Source organism: Tasmannia lanceolata, unplaced genomic scaffold (assembly GCF_043159265.1).
Source record: "Tasmannia lanceolata isolate RefF3 unplaced genomic scaffold, GAP_Taslan_0.1 ptg000006l, whole genome shotgun sequence".
In the NCBI taxonomy this organism is placed as follows: domain Eukaryota; kingdom Viridiplantae; phylum Streptophyta; class Magnoliopsida; order Canellales; family Winteraceae; genus Tasmannia; species Tasmannia lanceolata.
Genome location: NW_027518683.1, coordinates 390,446 through 407,933, shown reverse-complemented (window position 1 = coordinate 407,933; position 17,488 = coordinate 390,446). Strand labels below are relative to the sequence as shown.

At 38.7% G+C, this 17,488-nt stretch overlaps 1 protein-coding gene across 2 annotated transcripts; it reads right to left on the bottom strand.

Moving 5' to 3' along the window:
* Nucleotides 1-4,688: 4,688 nt before the first annotated feature.
* Nucleotides 4,689-13,001, bottom strand: LOC143879146 (uncharacterized). Of its 2 annotated transcripts, none has more exons than XM_077381345.1 (4): nt 12,861-13,001; nt 11,238-11,616; nt 9,243-10,533; nt 4,689-8,307 (listed from the first exon to the last, which is right to left on the bottom strand). In XM_077381345.1, exons 2-4 carry the CDS (start codon nt 11,393-11,395, stop codon nt 5,371-5,373), a joined length of 4,386 nt encoding a protein of 1,461 aa, XP_077237460.1. In that variant the 5' UTR covers nt 11,396-11,616; nt 12,861-13,001; the 3' UTR covers nt 4,689-5,370. The 2 variants fall into 2 exon arrangements, with proteins under 2 accessions (XP_077237460.1, XP_077237459.1); XM_077381344.1 differs by having other exon boundaries at nt 12,726-12,863.
* Nucleotides 13,002-17,488: the final 4,487 nt, after the last annotated feature.

Sequence of the window (17,488 nt, the reverse complement as noted above, 5' to 3'; positions counted from 1 at the left end):
TGTAAGTATTAGAGAAAGAAGTGGTGTGTACGGTTTTGATGACTTGGAATAAACTTCAAGGAGAAATCTCTCTCTCTCTCTCTCTCTCTCTCTCTTTGATCTTGTTTTCAACATAAACATGTTAGGAGAAGTTCATGTCCAAGACCATGAATTAAAAGAAAGTGGAAATATCTTATATCGATGGCTTGAATGGATGTACAACTAATATTTTAAGAGGCCATTTCATCACATGAAAAAAAATATTGCGTGTAGGGGATGTATTATGTGTTTTTGCAGTGATGAAGTACGTACTTCTTCTCTTTTCTAATATATTATGGCTGCTGATATCCGCACGCCCATCTTTTGATATATAATGGGCCAACTCACCTTGTTTTTCACTATTTAATTGGCTTCTGAGATTCTTTTGGGAATTGTGTGCGGTTGTGAAACAAGGTGAGTTCATCCTATTATCAAAACATGCTTCTGCCGGTGTCCGTAGCCTATATTATTTTCTAGACATCTCCATGCGATAAATTTTAAGTTTTGATCAAACCCACCATTGGCATAAAATTTGCTATCCTCAAGTTTTTTTAGAACACTATTTTATTGATGTATAATAAAATACCTTTTCACGATACTTTTTTACCATGATTTGGTGATGAAATGCATAGAAAATGTATGATAATCCCACAAGCAAATTTATTCTGCGTGTTCACAACAAAAAAAATGTCATATGGAATAATTTTGTCATTTCATAAGAGAAAGTTCCTTGAAAATTGTGTTATCTTGGAGAAATTACTTTGGAATGGCACCATTATGACATTAAACGTCCTTGTGACGTCGTACGATAAAAAAGACCAAAATGCCATCTTCTTCTTCCGCTTCTATATATCTTGCTGTTTTTTCATCTTCACCACTATCGATGAACATCACCACAGCTCGGAGGAGGAGGAAGAGGAAGAGAAGAGGATGAATAAGAAGGAAAAAAAGTATTGATGGCAGGAAAAATGAAAAATGTCAAAAAAATGGAAAAGAAGAGTAAGGAGGAGGAAAAAAAGAATTGACTCCGCAAAAAATTGAAGACACCAAAAAAAATGAAAAAAAGAGAGGAAGAATAAGGGAAAGTTGGGCTTGTGCCGGTGAGATTTGGGATTGACTCGGTGAGATTTGTGGTCAACTCAACGAGATGTGGCGTCAACCTCACATTTTACCAAATTGAACCCATATTTTACCGAGTCAACCCTATATCTCACCGACACAACCCTAACTTTGCCTTCTTCATCTTCATCTTCTTCTTCGTAGTTTGTTTTTTTTTTTTTTTTTTTTTTCATTTTTCCAGCATCAATTCTTCCTTTTTAACTCTTCTTCTCCCTCTTCTTTTCCATATTTTACTGACATTTTTTATTTTTTCCGTCATTGATTCCTTTTTTTTCTTATTTCTCTTCTCTTCTTCTTCGTCATCTTTCAAGTTGTATCAATGGTCGTCGATGGTGGTGAAGATGAGAGAAAAAAAAATAATTAAAGAACAAGAGGGCATTTTGCTATTTTTCATCATACGATGCTAGACGGATGTTAAATGTCGTAATGGTGCCATTCCAAAGTAATTTCTCCAAGATAACCCAATTTTCAAGAAACTTTTCCTTTTCATATTGGCATGACAATCTTACTTTACTCTTTTCTAATTAGTTGTTAAAGGCGATCATAATTCCCTCAAAACTATCAACCGGCCATTTAAAAAAAATTAATAAACTGAGGAGTGGCATAATCAGAACAAGGAGCTCTCTCTCTCTCTCTCTCTCTCTCTCTCTCTCTCTCTCTCCCTCTCTGGGTGTGCTTGGTCTGTGTCTAGCCCAAAGTTAGCACCGTATGATCCTAATCATCAGATTAGTATATTGGATGTGCTTAGAAAATTGAGCAGTAGTCCCCACTAAAGTCGATGGCTATGATTTCTTAATGAGTTACAATTTATTTTGAATGACAATAGATTTCATTAGAGCAAAATTGGAAAGGAGACCGAGATGGTAAGTATAGAGGAAAACAACATGAAACACAATATTAGGTACCTTACCAATACGCCAAAAGCTACAGAGCTGATGGAACGCATTAGGCAAGGCCCTTTAAACCTGTCCCATGCCAGGCTGGGTCCCACCCAATCCCATACCTAGGCGAGCCCCCACTTAGGATCGTAATACACCACCGCGCTTCCACACCCGCCGTCCTCGGCGGCTCACTCTGTGACGACTTTCACTCTGGCCTTTTTTCCAGGTAGCCCTTTTCACAGGTCGTCCCTTCCGTGACTAGAATACAGGACGTGGTAGCTGCTCTGATACCAAATATTAGGTACCTTTCCGATATGCCAAAAGCTTCAGAGTTGATGGAACACGTTAGGCAACGCCCTTTAAACCTGTCCCATACCAAGCTGGGTCCCACCCCTCCTATACCTAGGCGGGCCACCACTAAGGACCGTAACACACAAGAAGAGTAAACAAGGAAAAAGAGAAACTAATGGCCTGAAGGGGACAACACAGAGCAAAGAAAGCAAAATGACCACTCTAATCCTTCTTTTGATATCCCTTCTCCGGCTAATTTATCAACAACTCCATTAGTGGACCTTTGGACATGGTTGAAGATAGCAGATGAAGCTCCCACCCAATCTTGGATCTCGTCAAAGAAGTGAGCAAACCTCCATGGGTAAGCATGAGAACCTCTAAGCCATCGAATCACATTTAGAGAATCCCCTTCCCCCACCACTTTATCCAATAGTTCTTTATCTAGTAACTTTATTCCATGATGTACTGCACACACCTCTGCCTCACCGGAATCTGTGACCCCTATGGGCCCCTTGAATGGCCCCTTCAAGGGAAAAAATCGACCATCTAGATTACTTTCCATGCTTTTATTGGTTTTCTGTGGCATCCAAACGGGGACTGGGATCGTGTTCCTTTGTTACGGTTTACTTTCACAGTATTAAAGAGTTCTCAGCGAATTCACAATGTTTTTTTTTTTTATTATGGTAAATAACGGTAAATTAAATGATGGGTGGCCAGACGAACCCGTATTTTTCAAAAAAGGATGATCCAAGGCGTCCATATGTTGGGCCACAGCACAAAAAAGGTATGGAGGGGAAAGTAGAGCTCTGTTGCTGAAAGGCCATTGTCTCTTTGAAATTTTTCAAAAAGGAAAATGAATGTTATTGGCACTCCCCCCTGATTAGCTGTTAAGGTAATGTCTGTTTTAAGTATCAATGAAAGAGGTGTTAATAATGTCATTATATTTGGTGTTATCAAAAGAAGAGAGTGCCCATATCATTCCCCTTTTTCAAATTCCCAATTCATTCATGAGAGAAACAAATAGTTAGAGAGGAGAGAGAGAGAGGTGGGGAAGGATATTATGAGAAGCTTGAGAGGGGCCCACACCACATGATTTTGATCCTTCACCAGAGGGAGGGAGGGAGGGAGGCGCACGTTAGCATACCACGCTAACTAAAACGACAAAAGTAAGAAGTGGTGGACATGCGATTTTTTAATTGTTTATGAAACGAAACCAAAAAAAAAAAGCAAAAGAAAGAAGGAAAAGAAGGCACGATAGGGAGGAGAGAATCCCAATGTTGGTGCGTGGAAAATTTTGATTGGTCCACGATACACTTTTGTCTGCCTTTTTCCTTGCCGATTAGTGTAAGAAAACAAAAGGCTTGGACAAATAAATATCCCTTCACCTCATACTAATACTAACTATTCTTGAAAATGTTACACTAATCAAGACGTTATGAACATCCAATCAGAAAATCGTAAACAAACACTCCTCCTTAAGTTCAGTATAAACAACCAAAAACAAGTTATCATACTAGAAGACATCAAGTTCCACGAATTTAAATCTGAAACATGAAATATAGCCGTTATAAACTTACATGAGAGGACTCTAGAGTGACAAAACTGCAAAACGAAAAAGTCAATCCCAGAAATCATTTCAAAAGAGAAAGAGAGAGACAGAGTTGGTTAAAAGATGGTTACCATTACATTACCATCATCTTCAACACATTTTAACTCCTCATTAAAACATGCTAGTGCGGATAGCAGTCCCCTAACTATTTTAGCTTTAATAGGCCCACCCTTCACTTCTCATCACACAACTCTATTTAGGATTTGTCAACTGACTGATGAACAACTGTGGTACAACATTTAGAGGATATTTTTCAAGTTTAAAATGTATCCAATTTAAATTGAAAGAACAGGTTTACTTAGTTTGCTTTGCCTGTAAGGACATGGGGACTTTATTACGAACTATCCATCCATTGAAACATTAGAGATCCACTCCACCCGTGAGGAAGATTTTGATTCACATGTAGCTCACATCTGTGTAGCGAGAAAGAGAAACTATCTCATGAACTAGAACTTGCTTGGCAACAACTTTTTGTTTGATATATAAATCTGGTAATAACAATTATTCTTTCAAGGATGCATAGATATATATAGTAAGCTTCTATGCACGAAATTTATGATTCCATGTTATCTTATGCTTTCAGTTATCTTTACGTCTTCAATCACGAATGATTCTCAACTCTACTCAACTACGCCTTTGTCCCAAGCCTTTATTATAATCTTCAATCACGAATGTTTTTTTTTTTTTTTTTTTGGAATGGTACGAATGATTATAAAGTAATAAAAGATTTGAAATTAATTGCCACCACTTGCAAGAAAAAAGAAAGGAGAGAAAAAAATGCCAACCGACTTAACAGCTTAATAATATATCAATTAACATAAAGTCTTCAAGCAAAGGAGAAATACCTATATTAATTGCGGAAGTGCTCACCATTACTGTATATGAAAAGAAGATACTCTTTGAGAAAGGATTGTCAGATTCATGAATTATTCAAGAGTGCGTCATGTAGAAGCTCCATAAGACTAAGGCAGGCTCAAAACTGTTTGAATCCCTCACAGATTTTAATACATAGAAATAGATACAGAATTCTACTAAAAATCTATCAGTAACATTTCGCCAGCTGCATGTCCTTGTCGAAATGCCTCTCTCACCTTTTGCATAGCTACACACCTGCTAGTTGGCATCTTAAAAGCTCAACCCTATGGATTCCACAGTATTAGGTTCAACAGATGCCACCATTTTGGTTTTCATTCACAGCCAGTATACTGAACAAAGGTGAAGAAACTGGCTACAACCCTGACAGATTTCTCCATTTTGAGACCCTCAGTTCAGGAGCACAATTAGCAGGTGGCTTGTGCAGCATTTTACAGTTGGGCTACAACAAACTTGGAGAACAACACGGTGCTTTGTTCAAATAGCTTGTTGAAGCAGATGGAATTATAAATGGCCTCTGTGGAAAAAAACCTGATCCTTTGGATTTACTTCCTCGCTTTGTACAGCATGCATTTGTCCCTACATCAGAAAACTGGGTTTCGGGGCCCCAAGTGGTCCCCTTGAGAAAGTGTTCTCCGATGGGAAACAAGAAAATGCTTTTGCTGGCCTCGAACTAGAATTCAAAATCGTAGGAGGCAAAATACCTCTGAGCAATGGCTGTTTTTCTCTCGAACCTGTTGTGTATTTTGTACCACTGGTGGTCAAATCAACTTCAGCTTCAGGAGATTCATCAATGTTAATCACCTCTTTCACAGCACCGGCAGTTTGGCGGGCAGAAACAGGTTTTTGGCATTGGCGATGAAAACCTATTCTGTCTACATCAGATACAAATGGGGGATTGGGTTTTGAATTCAGTCTCTTCTGCCGAGCTTGCACATCAGTATTACCCTTTGATCCTCCATTCTGCAGAGCCGACTCCACAAAACATCCCATGCGCATGTCCTGATGGTTGCCAGGTTGCTGTAGAGGTGTTTGGTGTGCCTCAGCATGGCTGTGACCTCTGAAACTGTTTGCGAAACCAGCATCAAAATTTGGCAGTACATTGCACTGATCCTGACCAATGACCATGGAACCGTTAGGAGACTGACTATAGAAAGAAAAGGTGTCCTGATTTGAGACATAACCATTTGAAAATCCAAGAAGCGTTAGATATTTCGCATTTGCATGGTCATGTGGAGAACCCATAGCTATAGGATCCCTTTGAAGTCCCACGGATTCATCTTCATCATTGTTCACTACCATTAAGTTCTTTCCCATCAACCTTAAGATGGGATTTGAAGTGTGTTGAGGATGATTCTGAGAGGAGGATGGACTTGCCAAACCAAAATAACTGTAACCTGGAAGTTTTCCTGCAGCATCCGAAGATTGTGTTAAGGAAATGGAACCCGTAGGTGATTCTAAGACAGGAATGACCTTCTCATTGACTCTTGAACTCGAGCAAATGCTATAGTTAGAGACTTCTGCTCCACTGTTCACATTCCAACTCATTTGCTTTCTTTTTGTAGGTAGCATTTTTGTAGCCATCATACTTTCCCTCAGGGACTCTGATTCTTGATATTTTACGACTTCACCTAGAGATGCACTTTCCTTTCGCAAGCAACAACACAGCTCGTCATCTGAAAACTTATCAGGTTCCTTTGCTGGTGAAACTGCAACTTTCAGTTTCTTTCTATCTAACTGTGTTCTTCCAGCTCGACCCATGCTTGCTGTAGAGGCCAAGGTGCAACCCTGACCTACTTTAATATCATCCACTGGTTTGGCACAATTATCCGAAAAGCTTGCACTAGACATTTCTTGAACTGTAGAAGATCCAAATGATGAATCCTGCTTTAAACATTTCAAACCAGATGTTGTTGCAGGTGGGAGAGCACAAACTGATTCTGCCCTATCTCTATTGAATACCATTGGTTTATGTTTAGTACATTGGAAGCTGCTCGAGGAGGTCACTGATGAGTTATCCTGAGGAGCTTTAAATCCCACATCTCCAAAACCCAATACACATGCTTCTGGTCCTTCAAGAATAGGAGGTGAGTCAATTTGAGACCCCATGTGCTGAACATCCGAAATAGAGTCTCCATCCAATCTAGTAGCATCCATTTCTGATGCTGTCCGAAAACAGCTCAGGTCGTCAACTTCATCAGCACAATGCTTTTCTCTATTGTCAAAAGGCCTTGGGGGTGTCGACTCTACCCTCAATTCTGTTCCAAATGTGGGTATTGTATGCTCTACTTCTTCAAGGGACTCAGATGGGACACTGGAACGATAGGCTGGTAAATTGTCTTCTGAAATTGGGCTTTCAGTAGACCTTGTATAGTGCTCTCCAACAGTTTTCTCAGCACAACAATTCATACCAGCATCCATACTCACAGGAACATCTTCAGCAACAAATTCTTGGTCATCATATTTAAATGAGCAAATATCTCCACTCAGGTATTGGAGGTAACGTCCGACTTTTGAATCTACTACATTTGTATGATAAGGAACTCTCAAATCTAACACTTTCAAACTTACAGTTTCCTTCCTTTTGGATGAACCCACAGCTGCTCCTCTCTCTTTTCCAGATTCCAGCAAATTGCTTCTCCCAAGACAGATTTTGCTGATGTTTTCTTCTGTCTCAAAGCTCATGATGTTCTTTAAGCGATCAGATTTGTGAGTCCCATGTATCTTGTTTAGGCTTAAAGAACTGGGCCCCAAAACTTGACAACCATGAATTCTGTCATATCCTTCATCATCAGAGGGTGATTCCCCTATCTGTCTATCTTCCATGCATCTATCCTTCTGCAACTTTTTAAAAACGGCACGTTTTTCGTTCTCATTGCATTTAGTTGCTTCCATGGAGTGATATGGATTTTCTGATAAAGCATTCTTCCTCGCAGACGAGATTTTTTTAATTTTAAGAAAGGGATGAATTTCAGACAGTTTCGGAGATGCCTGCCCAGTACTTTCATGAATCTCTAATCTCTTGCTTCTCGGAGAAGAGACACAATGTAATGGAGATCTTACGAATTTCTTTATACATCCGTCACCAACAGAAGTGCCTTTACTCAACCGATTAAAATTACCCTCTTGTGGTTTTGAAGACTTCTCCATATTATCTGTAATACTGACTGTGCTCGACAGAATCTCCAGTCTCTTGCTTCTCAGTGAACTGGTGGAATTCTCTGGTGACCTTGAAAATCTCAGAATATGATTTCTCTCCGCAGAAGATTTGCTCGAAGTTGATTGATTCCTCTCGATAGATGGGTTCCAAGTCAAAAGTACTGGATCTTTAGCAACTCCACGGCCATCTATTTCATTGGACGTCTTTGAAGGACCTGTTCGTTTGGAGCGTACCCACTGTCTCAAAGTTCCAGACCCACTAGTTTTGGTTGGGTCTCGAGTCTTCAGTAATTGAGACAGGGATTCTTCCTTCTCGTGATTCTCCAAATGATATTCCACATCTGGTGCCCCACGAATCTGAGTAGCAAAAATTCATTGACTAAATAACTGAATATTAAATCTCATTGGAAACTAATGGGATATTATAAGCAAAAAATCTTGGGTTTTCCCTTGTCGCCCCCCCATCCCCCTCTTTTTTTCAATATTATTTGCCATTTCAAAAATAAAAAGTTTATAAAAGAAACATGAGAAAGGCATATATAAAACATGATTACAATAGAATGATTACAAAAAGTTTCAGAAATAAGTAGACACAGTTAGGTGATAGTCAAGAAGCAATAGAACAATCAATTCAATGAAAAACTCAAATCACAAGTAGAGCTGGTTTGATGGCACCAAAAGTGATTGTGAACATATAATGTAAGCTGTTTTGAATACTAGTAAATCACCACGAACGTGAAAAAAATCCCACAGCAGGAATTTAACAATATGAAAATAGCAAGCTTAAATTCATTACATTCACCTTAAAAGATGGAACAATTTCAAAAACAACTTCAACAAGAAAAGTTAGTGCAATTCTATCTTCTCTCAATCACACCAAAGGGGATGCTACTATATGTATGCATAGTCAATGAAAAACTCAAATCACAAGTAGAGATGGTTTGATGGCACCAAAAGCGATTGTGACCTTATAATGTAAGCTGTTTTGAATACTAGTAAATCACCACGGACGTGAAAAAAAAAATCCCAAATCAGGAATTTAACAATATGAAAATAGCAAGCTTAAATTCATTACATTCGCCTTAAAAGATGGAACAATTTCAAAAACAACTTCAACAAGAAAGGTTAGTGCAATTCTATCTTCCCTCAATCACACCAAAGGGGATGCTACTATATGAATGCAGAGAGAGAGAGAGAGAGAGAGAGAGAGAGATCAATGAATATAAGGTCACTAGGAAAATAAAACTTGATGTCCAACAAGCTAAAATAAACACAAAGCAAGAGACATGTACCTCGCCTTTATAGAGTTTGAGAGAGCAAAATTTTTTGCTCCGAGGCTTGACAATTAGGGACTTCGAACACTTGGATGCAAGACACCTTTTCTTTCTGCTCGAAAAGATCCTCCCTTCACTGCTGTCTTTCGCATGCTTCCTCAGTCTGAAATCCTCTCCAACTGTTGGAGCTGATGATGAATCGTTGAATTTTGATAGGATGCGGAGTTTTGTGCCATTTGAATCTACATACACTGCACTTTCATTGCCATCGTCCACAAAATCAACTTGTGCCAGCCGCTGTCTTTTTCTTTCAGCCTGAACCTCATCAGTCGATGTTGATGAATTCAAACCAATGGCCCGGCTCAAACCATTTCTCCTCTCAAGTTCTTCTACAGTGCAACGGGGGGCAGTTGCATAGATATCCTCCATTGACCTCTTCTTCCTTGGTTTGACTTGATGATCGGTTAATTTAGTCGCAGCTCTCTTTGAAGTTGACTCCATTGCAAGGCACTGATCAATGTGAGCATTTAAAGTGGTGTTTGAAGTGGAGGAAAATATTCTGCAAACCGGGCAAACTTTTGAGGCCATGGGTTCTGACAAAGAGCTAGAATTTGATACTATCTCTTCTGTCTGGCTGGATTCAGAGGAGAGAACGCCCGATTTCACAATCAACTGGCACTTATCTGGAGGTTTTAAAAAAATTTCAGCCTTGTCGGACCCGTAAGGAGGTTGAATAGTTTGAAGATCTATAGAAATTTCTGAGAAACTGTTGATTTCAGGGACTGAACCAGGAAGGCTATCAGTTGGTGGAGTCGATGAGGCAGCCGGTGGAGTGGAAACTCCTTCAATCTGAACATGATTGGTCACTGTTGATATACTCTTAACTTCTCCAGCAGCATCATTCAAACCAAAGGATCTTGATAATCTGCACGATTTCTCGTCCTCCACGTCAGCTGTTGGATTCCCAGCCTCTGATAATGGAGACCGAACTCGACCAGAGTATTCTAGAGCTAATTGATCAAATGAGTGAAGAGATTTGTACTTGATATAATTTCGTTCAGAATCCAACAAAATGCCATTATCATCCTTGAACAAATTACCTTCTGCTAACGCTTTTTCACTATCTGTAAGAGCAACCAGTTGATCAGATCCAACACTGTCTTTGCAACATCGAGCTCTTACGGAATTGGGAGGTTCAAAAGGTGGCAGTAGATCTTTCACGCCATGTTTCAAGCAAAGCTGTAAAAACTGCTGAGGAAACGGCCAATTCGCTCCTATATCTTTGCTCCGTGCTGTAAAAACATAGTCTCTGCAATCCAAAACAGTAACACGATTTTAGATTGAACAACATTATCAAATCCGAACACATATTATATATATTTTTTATTCTTAATCCGTGGATTTTTCACTAGGAACACATATTATTTTAATAAATCACATTTTAACTCGAGCCACTGATAGTTTCCAATCTCCAGCCTGTTTTGAAGTTTATAAGCACTCCTACTAAAAGAATTGTGTCCTTTGGAGATAAGTTTCTCTAACAACCGCTTGAACCTTGAATCATATGTTAAAGCTTCAAAAGTGGCAACCGCAGGGATGGAATTGGGCAAAGATTCTATAGTAGATAAACTGAATTAGGAAAGTATTTATCAAAATAGTGAGTTCAGCTACTAGATCATATGATTTAGAAATTCGAAGTTGCCTACATCATGAATCTAGCAGTTGACCCAGAAATAAAAGAAGACAGACCACCATATGAGAACCAACAGATCGAATTAAGATGGATTCCAGCTACCAAATCCCACTTAACTCCAAGCAAGATTCAAATTGCTTCTGTTCTCCAATGGGAAACAAGAAATTATACCAAAAAAATAAAGGCAAATAGGTTGTAGAGCCTCTAAATTTGGTTTGAGTTCCCCTTGAACCACTTACACTCGCTATGAAAGCAGTATATGTAAAATTCTACTTCCATGGAAGAGGGGAGACATGGGAGAAAGAGAAAAGAAGCGTTACCTTATGGAAAAGCTGGGGAGCTGTTGCTGTTCATCAAGGCCTCCATTGACCAGATCTGCCTCGGGCAAGGCAAGTTTCTGAGTAGCCTTTTCATCTGCTTTCAGTTGTGAAATATTGTAAGAAGATGAGGGATCTGGAGGGTTTTCAATAGATAACATCTGAAGAGAGCCTTCTCTTTTTTTGTGCTTCTTCCTTCCACCTTCCCAACAGATTTACTGCAGCTCAGCCTCCTCATACACTTACCTTCCAGCATAACCAACGCTCTACAACTCCCCAACTCTCTTATATAAAACCCTCAAACAACAACATCAAAAGACCCACTCAAAGAAATATACCTCTTCGATCTTTAGGGTTTTTTGTGCCCCTTTTGACTTGATGCCTGTAGATATTGGAAAAAAAAAATAACACACTGGTTCAGAACAATCCCACAAAGCCGAAACCCCACCCCAGCTTTTAGAACGTTATTTTATGTGCACAGAGAAAGTAAACCACAAGGAACAGACTCTGAAATTTTCGAAAAAAAAAACACGACACTAAATCGACCCTTGATTCACATGAACTCCACGAGCAGAAAATAAGCACCCTCCAGCAAGAAGAACACCCAAGATCTGGCATGTAGATATTTTTAGAACGTCATTTTATGTGAAAAAAACAAGGTGGGAATTTTAAAGGATCAGGCTATGAGAAAAATAGTCCAGAAAACAGAAGAGGTTTCGTACATATATGTACTATCAAGTCCATCTACAAACCCATGTAAAGAAGAGAAAATACATGCTTATGAAGGACAAAAAAGAAATAAAAATAAGAGAGAGGGGTGAAGGAGAAAGGCTGTAATTAAGAAGGTCATAAACCCACAAATCAGCCGGACGGGAAACAGAAAGCACGGCTATAATCATAAACAAACTGAGGGAAAATCCATTGACAGTTTCTTAGAAAAAACAAGTAGAAGCCCACCAACAAGATGCATGTTCCACACAAAGAGACGAGAAGAAACCCTTAAGAAAATCCCAAAAATAAAGTGATAAGGTTCATAAAATCACAAAACGCTCTACTTTCAAAGCATTTCGGGGGTGCTTTCTACCAGAAAACCAAGGAAAAAAAGAAAGAGAAGACGATTTGAATTTTAAATACAGGAGTAATTGATGAGAACTCGGTCATAATTATAATTGAAATTAAAAGAAGCCCAAACAAACTAAGAAACAGCTGAAAAATCAGGCCCAAAACTCTGATGAGTGGGCTGTATAAGCTTCATGAAATATAAAAAAGAAAAATCATAAACAGATTCTGATCAGAAGGTTCCAGAAACCACAAAAAACCCCAAGAAAAAAAAAGGATGTGAAATCATAAGAGAAACTAGTGAAAACCCTGGCCAGATTCTTCGAAAAACAAAACCCAACAAAGCGGATTAAGAAATCAGGCTGAGAGCTAGAAAAAAAAATCCAAAAATGGCCCATAATAAACGAAACGAAAGCAGGAAATCAAACAAACCTTCTACTCTCATGCCTTCATAACATGGGTTGAACGGGTAAAAAAAGAAATCAAAAGTTGAAGTTTCAAGGATAAGAAGAACAAGGCGAAGAAAGAAAGAAGCAAAGTAGAGGGAGGAGGAGAGAGATTGAATACCTAGGAGTTCAAAAAAAAAAGAGCACCACCCACACACACATCAAAGGCATCTGGTTCTCCACCCAAAAGCAGTTTGTACACTTACAGCGACAATGAGAGAGAGAGAGAGAGAGAGAGAGAGAGGGGGTGAAGCGTTTTCCATGTAGCTGTCCCATCGTATACCTACTCTACGAGACTTTTCTTTCAATACTTAAGTGTGCACAACGGTCAAAATGACCCTAGTATTTAGCTAAACTACGAAATTACCCATGTCCTTTCGAATTTTTTTAGAGCCTGATGTTCCCACGCCAATGTTTTGATAATGATACCAATTGCCTTATTTACACTTTTCTAACCCGCTGTCAAATGCTAGAGATTAAGTTCCGTTATCAGTTCCTTTTTCTATTTTTGTTGAGTAATGATGACTTTTCCCTTTTTAAAGGGTAATGCACGCATTAGAGTCCATTCCACCTTTTCATTTCATTTCTTTCTTTTCTTTTTCTTTTTGAACAATGTATTGGGCATTTCCCGGATTTTAAAATCAGGGATTTCTTTAAAATTATAGCTAAAAGACAAATGGACCGATTTGTTACCCAGTCCATTTTTCCCTCCACAAATCGAAATGGTTGGGATGGTCGACCTGAGTTTTTGGGAACACCCTATCTATGTGAGGGCCCATCAAATGAATGCTTTGGATCACCCAAACAGTTTGGCCCCACTGTATTTTTAGCCTACGGAGTAGATAAGTTATCTACTCTAGGGAGTAGGAATGTTGGAATAAATATTTAGATTATGGATCTGATCTATGGTTTATTAGAACCCAAAAAATCTGCAATTTGAAATGAGAAAAACTCTTTCTGTTTGGAAATCAGAAATAAAATAGAACTTATCTGTTTGATTGAAAAACCCTCTGGAAATCGGATTGAAAAGAATAAGGCTGAGTTGTGCCACTGGTCACTCTCCTTAAGAATCGTATCCGCCCCCTACCGGTGCAACCGGGATTTGCGAACCGACGCTCCAAGATAAAACAGATGAAATTGGCCCCAGTTCACGTGCACTCGCTGACTGGTCCACCCAGAATCACCAATGGAACTGTGCTCAGAATGAACGGAACGAAGGAGGAGGAAGAACAGAACAGAAAGTGCAAAAACGTCTGTGTGATTTTCTATATATCCTAAACAATCTGTCTCGTCCCCTTTTATAGACCAGAAAGTATCTGTTGGGAAGAGCCACCATTAAAACACACCCTTAAAGGCCAGTAACGTTTTTCTCCCAACAGTCATTTTTGTGACCGTTGAGATTTTAAACGGTTCTTTGCAATTAAGGTAGTGTGTCCATATCAAAACCAAAGGGTAAAAAAACCTTTTTCAAACCCAAACCCAAACCCGGACCCGGGGCCATGGGCCACGGCCCGGCCCGGCGAGGCGCGCGCACGTGTGTGTGTGTTTTTTACACATGGGCTTGTGCTCTTCTAAAAGCCCAAGACCCAACAAATTCTAAAGCCCCTTGAAGGCTCCATCTTATATGGATGAGAAAAATTCTCTCAAGCTCCTATGTAGGACTATTTGTTTTGCCTTGATTTAGAGAGCACAATGTTCACACACACATCAAGGTCTTGGGTTCAAGTCCTCATTAATGCAATTGATTCTAGTTTTCAAAGAAAGAGGGGGAGAACTTTAATTTGAATCTTCCCTCCAAATTTTAAACACAAAACAAAAGCATCTTTGACTTTTCTATTTAAGTTATTTGAAATTTTCCAACAATCCCCCACAAGATTCAAAATACAGTTACAGTTTTGAAAAACGGAAGTATCTGAGCACATTAGAATAATAGAGCGGGTTCATACCGGTGTCTTTTGGACTTCAACCGATATTTAAGATAAACAGATTACGTTACCGAGTACGGGTAGAGTTAGACTCCTTCAACCTTTCCTCGTAGTTGTAACCGACTAATCTGTCACCCACACCCTACCATCGATTCCTTGGTGATTCAATCACAATTTTGGAACATTTTGGCCTTGTTCCCCTCTTGGTTCTCATGAATGTTCTAGAGAATTACTCGTTAAATTCTCATAGGAGGCGGCCTTACTTCCACATTCACTTAGGTCAGTCATCAAGTATGCACTGGAAGTAACATACCACCCAATATAGGTTATGAACTGATTAAGAGCCTATAACTCATCATTTCTCATTTGCAGTGAACACTATCTTCCAACATTTTGCACCTAGGAGTAGGGGGTGATAGTGTTAACAAAACATCCGGTGACTTGTTAGTACCCATTGAACCAAATTTCAGGGATCTCCTTTCACATTGGTTGGGTGTCCATCACTAATGGTTCATGTCACGAGCTTTAACCCCATTCCTTGCGATGCCTCATAAACCACATTGTTTATCTGTGGCTTTGTCAGAGGATCTGCCAGATTCCTCTCCGACCTTACAAAGTCGAGTGCTATTGTTCCCTCACTCAAGTATTACTTTACCAAATTATGCCTCATGCGAATATGCCTTCTTTTGCCATTATAGGTCTTATTTTTTGCCTTGGCTAAAGCAACTTGGCAGTCACAGTGTAGAAACACCGAGGGAACTGGCCTTGGCCATAAAGGCACATCTGCCATAAAATTCCTGAGCCATTCGGCTTCAGCTCCTGCTAGGGCTAAGGCTATAAATTCTGCTTCCATAGTGGAACTTGTACTACATGTTTGTTTAACCGATTTCCAAGAAATCGCACCACCACCAAGGGTGAATACATATCCACTGGTAGACACTGAATCTCTTGAATCAGAGATTCAATTCGCATCACTATAGCCTTCTAAGACATCAAGAAACCCCCTAAAATGCAGTCCAAAGTTCATTGTACCTTTTAAGTATCTCAACAACCTAGTCACATCCCGCCAGTGTTCATGTCCTGGTCTATGTGTGTGTTGACTGAGTTTTCCAACTGCTAGTGCAATGTCAGGTCTAGTACAGTTCATTAAATATGACACTGAACCTATAATACTTGAGTATTCTTTTTGGGATACCAACTCACCTTTGTTTTTCTTTAGATGAACCTGACAATCTAAAGGTGTCTTTGCAGGTGAACTATCATATTATCCAAACTTCCTAAGAATGTTCTCTACATAGTGAGACTGAGACAATATTATTTTATTTTCTTTTCTAATGATTTTCATTCCTAGAATTAGATCAGCTTCACCCATATCTTTGGTTTCAAAGTTTGACATTAAAAATCTCTTAGTAGATTTAATTATGTCCAAAACTAGTACCCATAATCAGTATATCATCTACATATACACACAAAATTACACCTTCATCACCATTAAACTTACTATAAACACATTTATCAGATTCATTTATCTTATAGCCATTTGTAATTAAGACACTATCAAATTTGTCATTCCACTGTTTAGGTGCTTGTTTCAAGCTATACAGTGACTTAATTAATTTACAAACTTTGTTTTCATGTCCAGTTACAATGAATCCTTCAGGTTGTTTAATGTAGATTTCTTCATCTAAATCTCCATTTAAGAAAGCCGTTTTTACATCCATTTGATGTATTACCAATTTATGAATAGAAGCTATAGCAAATAATATCCTAATGGTGGACAACCTTGCAACATGAGAATAAGTATCAAAGTAGTCTATATCCTTCTTCTGTCTAAAGCCTTTAGCTACTAGCCTTTCTTTAAACTTATCAATTGTCCCATCAGGTCTTAGCTTCTTTTTAAATATCCACTTGCTATCCAGTGCTTTAGTTCCAGGAGGAAGGTCCACTAGTTCCCAAGTGTGATTTTCTATTATGGAGTCTAGTTCACTTTTTATAGCTTCTTTCTAGAATACAGCATTTGGAGAAGTTACAGCTTCAGTATAAGTTACAGGATCTTTATCTATTAGATAGGTGAACATCCCATCTCCTAAATTTGTTTCTTTCCTTTGTCTTTTACTTATTCTGAGTTATTGAAACTCAGGGTCCAATTATTTTTCAGTTTCAGTTTGATTTCTTGAAACATTACTAGGTTCTTTAGGAATTTCTTTCTTCATAGGGAAGTGATGTTCAAAGAACTCAACATCCCTAGATTCAATTATAGTGTTATATTCTAGGATATTTTCAACTGATTTCAAAACTAGAAATCTATAGGCAGTACTATTTTGAGCATATCCTATGAATACACAGTCACAAGTTTTAGGTCCTAGTTTTCTTTTCTAGGTTCAGGTATTCCAACCTTAGCCAAGTAACCCCAAACTCTTAAGTGAGATAAACTATGCATCTTGTTATGCCATAAATCATATGGTATTTGACCCTTCTTCTTTGGAGGTATCATGTTATATATATAACATGCCGACAGAAGTGCTTCCCCCCACAAGTTTAAGGGTAAACCAGAACTTATTAACATAGCATTGAACATATCCTTTAAGGTTCTGTTCATCCATTCTGCTATACCATTTGATTCAGGTTGGTATGGGGCTGTGGTTTCATAGATAATACCATTATCATCACAGAACTTAGTTATAGAGTATTCTGTTCCCCGATCTGTTCTAAGTCTTTTAATTCTTTTATCTAACTGATTTTCCACTTCATTTTTATATTTGATAAAGGCTTCTTCAGCCTCATCTTTAGATCTAAGAAGGTATACTTTAGTGTACCTAGAGTA

Bases quoted from the DNA above. Each gene is read 5' to 3' on its own strand.
- LOC143879146 (XM_077381345.1), bottom strand. From the start codon at position 11,395: ATGTTATCTATTGAAAACCCTCCAGATCCCTCATCTTCTTACAATATT. The intron at 10,534-11,237 runs GTAACGCTTCTT...TTTGGATTGCAG, and splicing joins CTCCCCAGCTTTTCCATAAG to AGACTATGTTTTTACAGCAC. The intron at 8,308-9,242 runs GTACATGTCTCT...TTTGCTACTCAG, and splicing joins TCAAACTCTATAAAGGCGAG to ATTCGTGGGGCACCAGATGT.